The following is an 8,069-nucleotide window of genomic DNA, read 5'->3' on the forward strand; positions in this document are numbered from 1 at the left end:
TTGAACGGCTGGGTAGGAGATAGGCTGTTAAAACAGTTGCTGCCCAAAAGGTTAAAGTGTTGTATAACCAAAACATTGTGGACACGTCTAGTATATTTTTTAAATTTTCTTTTTCAGCGGGTGGAGGACTTGGTACGGGTACAGTGCTGTTTGAACCTAAAAATGCATCATACTTGAGTTGGAAATTCTGGGAATTTGAATTGTTATCAGGCTGCTTTGGAGGATTCAAAGTGGCAGTGTATGTGGCTGTTATAATTAGCACTGTGACTACTAAAAATGTGTTGCGCATCTCATGTGGGATTCCCTTCTTTCCACGACTTGCCATTGTTGCAATTTTTTGAAGAACTGACACCTTTCCTTTTAAAGATTCGACATGCAATGAAGAGATGGAGGTTCTGGGAAGCGAGGAAGAGGAACCACTCAATCCTCCTGCTTTTCTTATCATGTCTTTAATGGACTCCTTATAGTCCACGTTCCCTTCATCCAATGGGTATTGTGATGGGATATCAAGTGCAGTCAATCCCTCCGCATTTTTGGCATTGATATGGTCACGACACAAGCGTTCCAGCACTACTTTTACCACCTGTTAATTAGAATATTCATACAAGTAACCTTTGAGTATATATATACATAAATAATTTCACTAGCAAAATTATCATACCTGAGATCTGTTCCTGATAGCAGCAACATGTAAAACAGTGTTGCCATCAATGTCTGCCCAACTCAGTAGTTCTTTCTCCCAATGGTTGGCAGCTTTATGGCGGCTCCTTATAAGCCACCCCACCAAGACTTGGAAAGCTTCAAACCTGTCATTTTTTACGGTAAGATGGAAAACCGTCTCATCTCTAACAGTCACATCTTCAATTGTAGCACCCCAAACCCGGCCCAGAAGTTATGGCCGGATCCGGCATGCCACATCAAAAACGTAAAAAAAAAAATTCCATTTTAAGTCCAGAAAATCGTACTTGATGTTCAAAAGATTAATTCATTAAGGGTTAAAGAGAATGGAAGTCAGGCACCGTAGGAAACCGGAAAAGAGGTGGTGAGTCTATCGGATCGCTAAGTACCAAGATCCTTCGGATCCAATCCTAGACATGCATACCGCCATTGCCACACCTTAACGTCATGGATATTTCTAGGAAACCGATTCGATTAAGTCATTTTAGGAAAAGTGATTAATTTTGGAAAATACTTTCATTGCGGAAGCTTTGCTTGTTGTCGTGTTATTTTGAAATCAATCTGTTGTTTTTGAAAACGCGCCTAAAGCTATCCAATTTCAACAGTTAAAATAAGTATTACCTATCTTAGTAATACATATTAAAAACCATCAAAAATAAATAAGCGGCCTTATTACATTTAAAAGCCCAAAACCTCAAACGTAATTAAAAAGATGTCCAGTTCACCAGAAGAAAATCAAACTTTCAGAACGGGTGGCCACTCCGAATTCCCTCACAGCTCCAAGCCCACTATGGTTGGGGATTTCCTGCGTGGATGAAAATAAAAGGGGTGAGTTTGGGGAAACTCAGTGTGTAAGGAAAACCCATTCAAAACCCAAGTGAGCTCAAGCCTATTGGGCCTAAGCCCATTCAGGTAACAGTGGTACTGGACCAGAGCCTTTTTCAGATTACAATAAACTTGGCCTTAGCCTAGAACAGAATTCAGAATAAAGCCCATAGGCTCATAGCAGAACAGAACAGATATTACATGTTTATGTAGAAACCCAACCATATCCAACCGTATACACCCCCGTACCAACCTTACACCGTGTGGGGAGACAACTCGACCCACCCAACCGCTACACACCACAGAATTTGCAGCATGGCTGCCAGAACAGATAATGTGACAGAGTCACCAGATATAGATAATCGTGGCAGAGCCACCAGAACAGATATATGTGGCAGAGCCACCAGATCAGATATTTGTGGCAGAGCCACTAGATCAGATATTTGTGGCATAGCCACCAGAACGCTTCCTCCATAATATAACCCATGTCCCCATGCAACAGATATATAATCATGGCATACATCATACAGAATCAGATCGTCATGCTTTTCAGTCAAAATTAACCCTAGGGGTATAACGGTAATTTTACACCTAGGGGTATAACAGTAATTTTCCATACATTGGGGTATTATAGTAATTTAGCTACTTTTAGCGTTTTCATGCATATCCTAACTATTTACGTACTATCGAACACTTACCGCATACTTAAAATTGGGCTGTTGGCCCATGAACCCGATCTTTGGCCCATTAAGCCCAAATTATCAAAATGTACGAAATCGCGTGTACTGCAGTTTATTACTTTAGGTTACCAAATATACAAACCCAACTATTTTACGAGCATTCGCACACTCACAAATTCCCAAAATACCGACTTTTCGGCATTTCGGCTTTTCGGCTTTTGCCAATCTAGTCTATGAGAGGGTGTCGATTACACACTGCTTTGCGACGATATCTTGACGAGATCCACACGAACTGCCTACAATTGGATTACTAACACGTTAATCTAACTATTCAAATACTGAACTACGATTAATCCCTTACAATATTCGCCAACCACACCTATAGATCATAGTAAGCTTATAAGAAATCAATAAGCAACTCATTAACAAATTTTTGTCAATGTTTACCACATAATCATAATTTCACTGCAAGCTGTCTTCCTGAGCAACAGTCACTAAATTATTTATAACTGGAGCTACGAAACTCCAAATCAAGTGCCGTTAATTTTCCCTGAAAATAGACTCATATATCTTTTATCCATAAAATTTTCAGAATTTTTGGTATGGCCAATCAATACCAGAATTTTCTTAAATTTTCCCATGTTTCACTGTTTGGCTAATCTGACCACTCTTCATTACGAATAAAATTTCTCATTGTACAGAATTCAAAATATGTTCACGTTTATTCCATTTGAAACTAGACTCATTAAGCTTTAATTACATAATTTATGCAGCTTCTAACTCATCTCCCACAATTTATGGTGATTTTCCAAAGTCACATTACTGCTGCTGTCCCAAGCAGATTTATTACCAAATCACTCTTTCACACATAACTTGCAGGCATGTTATTTAAACATGTATATCACCAATCAATCATCACATATCTATGAGTTTACTTAAGTATAGTCTCCATTTCATCATTTTAAAACACAACATGTTAGCCGATTTTTCCCCTTAGCATCTAAGGCACATGCATGCTCGTTTGTTTGGCTCAACTTCACCTATCTTCCATTTTTCATCAAAAGAACATGAAACAACAACCATTTCCTTCATTTTAATTCATGACCAAATGCTCACAACACAACCAAAAACCAAAATATGCTTCAAGAGTTAAGGTAGAATCAAGAAGAACTCGTGAACATCAAGATAGAAGCAAACTACCATGAACTTACCTTCAATTTTCTTCCCCAAGTGACCGAACATTCAAGAGCTTTCTCCTCTCCTTTCTCTTCTCTAACTTTAGGCTATGATGAACAAAGATGGACAAAACTTTGTTCTTTTCACCCCTTTTTCTTTAATAAAATTTCATATTTCATCCATTTAATTTTTTAATACAAATGACATGAAATGCCCATCATGGAATATTTACCTAAACCATTATCATGGAACATTTACCTAACCCATTATCATGGAATATTTACCTAATCCATTATTATGGAACATTTACCTAACCCATTATCAATTTGTACCATGAATTATGGATATCAAGTGCTCATATTGTCTACAACAACATGATGACTGGCCACTTCATGTAAAATGGGAGGTTTGTCATGCAAATCCTCCTATTTTACACTCCTATTTATTTGGCCACTTCAATTTAGCCTATAGCATTTTCAAACATTTTCACATAGGTTCTATTTCATAATTTCACCCCCTTTTTCTTATGGAACAAAAATTAACCAAAATTGTTGGGTTCTATCTTAAGCTTGGGCCTTCTAGAGGCCCACTAACATAATTAAACCTATGCTAACATTCATAGAATTCCTGAAAATTGGGGCGTTACATCAATAGCCTCGGGGCAAACCTCAAGGAACTTGATCAAAAAATCAACATTTCCATTTTGAACCACATGATGCAAAGGAGTGAAGCCCTCCCGCCCTTTGACACGAACAAGGCCTTCACCAAACCTGAGGAGTCGAAGCACTGCTTGAGTTTTTTGATTTTGCAGAGCCAAGTGCATGGGGCTAAACCCAGCTTGGTTTAGCTTTCTTGCAAAAGATGGGTTTAACTGTTTAAGTTGATCATCTCCATCATAAAATCAATATGCCCTGCAGAGGCTGCTACATGCAAAGGAGTATGGAAAAAAGGTACATCATCGATACGCTGTAAAACATATGGATCATTCAGAATTAACTCATACAAGATGTTTATGTCTCCTGTTTGTGCAGCAGTTATCATCCTCTCATCCATAGCAAGGTGCGGAAATTTGTAAAATATAGAAATGGAGTGAAGAAAACAGGCTTTAGCAGACGATATGATTATGTTAAGGGTATAATGAAGTGTTTGATTATTTTTTCCAGATGAAGTGTTTGACATTTTATAGCACTTTATTATTATTTTGGATTTATATGTGATGTCAACCTCTACACGTGTACACGTGAATGTCACCTATTAGAAAGAAATAATAATTATATTTAGTAAGTAAATTCATATTTACTATATATTTTAATCTATTTTTTAATTCAATTTAGTTTTAGTTAAAACGTTTAAAAATTAATAAGGTGTCATTATTTTATTAGTGCTTAAAAATTAAAATTTTAGAATCATCCCTATATAAATTATTCCTTAATAATAATATTTGATACTTCCACGAGTAACTTCAATGATTGACAAATATCTCATAAAAGTACAGTAAAAATTTAAAAATATATATTATATAGTGACTTAGTTTTTAAGAACATTTGATAATTCATAAAGAAAACAAATAATGATTTTTTCAATAAAAAGGTATGAAAATGATAAGTAGATAAGAACTAGTTATCACTTACAACATGTTTGGATTAAAAAGCAAAAAAAAAACGAGGGAAAATTAACAAGGTTATTAAAAAAAGAATATACCAAAGTTAACATTTTAATTATTATTTTATATAGAATATTGATATTTTTCTATAATTTTATTTGCTGTGATTTAATTTTGTTATTATATATTATTTATGAACTGTTAAAATTAAAAATAAAAGTAAAATAATTCATTTTCTTTCCTTCTCACAGTTTAGCAAAATAAGTCCACAAGCTCGCCTCATTCAAAAAATTAAATTGTTTAATATATATATATATATTTATATATATGGACTAGTTTTAATAAATGGAAAATATAGAACAACAACATTAAAAAAATGGGAAGGAGAAAAACAGAAGGAGAAATAGAAGAGAATGAAAAATAAAGGAAAGTTAAAAGAACATAAAAAAAATTTTAAATTAAATTGCTCAAAACGAAAAAATATAGAAATCAGTTGTACAAATCACCCTAAAATTTTTGTTTGAAAGATGATTTAACATGTCATATCAGCTTATCGTTACACTGTTAATTGAAATTAATAGCTCAGTGACTAAAATATTATAACGTGATAACGTAAGTGACTAAAATGTAATATTTCAAATATAAGTGACTAAAATGTAAATAAAAGTGACTATTTTAATAATTTATCCTTACATTTATCCAAACATACGCTTAATGTAAACATTTTTCAATTATTTTTATTTTATTTTATTTTCACCATTATCCTTTATCCTTATTTTTAAAAACTATAATTAATAGATAGTATAATTATTTTCAAAATTAATTTTAAGTAATACACTAAATAGATTTTATAACTTAAAATTAATATTTAATTTTATAATATATTTTTTTTATCAAACAACGTTTACTCGTAAGTAAATAAGTAAATAAAGGCCTTGTGTAATTAAGAAAGTTGAGAAAGGGTTAATCCTCACATGGTAAAAACTGGCTACAATAATTAAGGAAAGAGAAAAACACTAAGGAATATCATTAATAATTGGGAGGCAATGCCCCACACATACTACCTTACATGGATTTTGTTTTTCTTTTTTTGTTATTGTCCTGTATTATTTGGATTTGTGATCCCAAGCTATATAAAATTCCAAAGTCACTATGTGTAACGCCCCAATTTTCGGGAATTCTGTGAATGTTGACAAAATTTCATGCTTTGATTTTGTCATTTGTGAGTGAAATTATGAAATAGGACCTATGTGAAAATGTTTGAAAATGCTATAGGCTAAATTGAAGTGGCCAAATAAATAGGAGTGCAAAATAGGAGGATTTGCATGATAAACCTCCCATTTTACATGAAGTGGCCAACCATCATGTTGTTGTAGACAAAATGTACACTTGATATCCATAATTTATGGTACAAATTGATACAAATTGATAATAGGTTAGGTAAATGTTCCATGATAATGGGTTAGGTAAATGTTCCATGATAATAGGTTAGGTAAATGTTCCATGATAATGGGTTAGGTAAATGTTTCATGATAAGAATATCATATCTTTTGTATTAAAGAATTAAATGGATGAAATATGAAGTTTTATTAAAAGAAAAAGGGGTGAAAAGAACAAAGTTTTGTCCATCTTTGTTCATCATAGCTGAAAGTTAGAGAAGAGAAAGGAGAGGAGAAAGCTCTTAAGTATTCGGTCATTAGGAGGAGGAAAATTGAAGGTAAGTTCTTGGTACCTAGCTTCTATTTTGAGGTTCATGAGTTCTTCTTGGTTCTACCTTAACTCTTGAAGTATATTTTGATTTTTAGTTGTGTTGTGAGCATTTAGTCATGAATTAAAATGAAGGAAATGGGTTGTTGTTTCATGTTCTTTTGATGAAAAATGGAAGATAGGTGAAGTTGAGCCAAACAAATGAACATGCATGTGCCTTAGATGCTAAAGGGAAAAATCGGCTAACATGTTGTGCTTTAAAATGATGAAATGGAGATTATACTTAAGTAAAATCATAGATATGTGATGATTGATTGGTGATATACATGTTTAAATAACATGCATGCAAGTTAGGTGTGAAAGAGTGATTTGGTAATAAATCTGCTTGGGACAGCAGCAATAACGTGACTTTGGAAAATTACCATAAATTGTGGGAGATGAATTAGAAGCTGAATAAATTATGTAATTAAAGCTTATTGAGTCTAGTTTCTAATGAAATAAACAAGAACATATTTTGAATTCTGTACAATGACAAATTTGATTCGTAATGAAAAGTGGTCAGATTAGTCAAACAGTGAAACATGGGAAACTTTGAGAAAACTCTGGTATTGATTGGATAAACTAAAAATTCTGAAAATTTTATGGATAGAAGATATATGAGTCTATTTTCAGGGAAAATTAACGGAACTTGATTTGGAGTTTCGTAGCTCCAGTTATAAATGATTTAGTGACTGTTGCTCAGGAAGACAGCTTGCAGTGAAATTATGATTATGTGGTAAACATTGACAAAAATTTGTTAATGGGTTGCTTATTGATTTCTTATAAGCTTACTATGATCTGTAGGTGTGGTTGGCCAAATATTGTAAGGGATTAATATGTAGTTCGTATTTGAATAGTTAGATTAACGTGTTAGTAATCCAATTGTAGGCGGTTCGTGTGTGGATCTCGTCAGCATATCGTCGCAAACAGGTGTGTAACTAACACCCTCTTTCTTAGTCTAGATCGGCAAAAGCCGAAAAGCCGAAATGCCGAAAATCGGTATTTTGTAGATTTGCGAGTGTGCGAATGCTCGTGAGGTAAATCGATTAATGTTTTTGGTAAGCTGCAATGTTTGGACTGCAAAGTGCATGATTTCTGTGCCCTCGATATTTTTGGGCTTAATAGGCCAAAATTGGAATGATGAGCCAACGGGCCCAATTCGGTAAAAACCCTCGGTACGTGATTCTGTTAGTACGTGAAAAATAGGAATATGCATGAAAAACCCTAAAAGCAGTTAACTTACTATAATACCCTATGCATGGAAAATTATCGTTATACCCCTAGGTGCAAAATTACCGAAATACCCTAGGGTTAAATTGACCTAAATGCATGTTTGATCGTTGTTATTTACTGCATGCCAT

At 33.9% G+C, this 8,069-nt stretch overlaps 1 protein-coding gene and 1 long non-coding RNA gene across 5 annotated transcripts in view; one reads left to right on the forward strand and one right to left on the reverse strand.

Moving 5' to 3' along the window:
* LOC128282255 (uncharacterized) overlaps positions 1-7,815 on the forward strand; it is a 41,983-nt gene extending 34,168 nt beyond the window's left edge. For 2 of the 4 annotated variants that reach the window (XR_008272475.1, XM_053020431.1), the window contains exon 2: positions 7,597-7,815. Coding sequence is in view for 1 of the 4 variants with exons in the window: in XM_053020431.1 (XP_052876391.1) it covers positions 7,597-7,646 (50 nt within the window). In the remaining 3 variants the exon portion in view is untranslated. Of the gene's footprint in view, positions 1-6,502; positions 6,680-7,596 lie in introns of those variants that run through there. The other 2 variants (XR_008272474.1, XR_008272476.1) reach the window with 2 other exon arrangements.
* On the reverse strand, positions 1,275-3,534 carry LOC128282259 (uncharacterized). The gene is made up of 2 exons (XR_008272479.1): positions 3,395-3,534; positions 1,275-1,483 (listed from the first exon to the last, which is right to left on the reverse strand). It is a non-coding gene; the product is annotated as an uncharacterized LOC128282259 (long non-coding RNA).
* Positions 7,816-8,069: the final 254 nt, after the last annotated feature.

Source organism: Gossypium arboreum, chromosome 10, assembly GCF_025698485.1.
Source record: "Gossypium arboreum isolate Shixiya-1 chromosome 10, ASM2569848v2, whole genome shotgun sequence".
In the NCBI taxonomy this organism is placed as follows: domain Eukaryota; kingdom Viridiplantae; phylum Streptophyta; class Magnoliopsida; order Malvales; family Malvaceae; genus Gossypium; species Gossypium arboreum.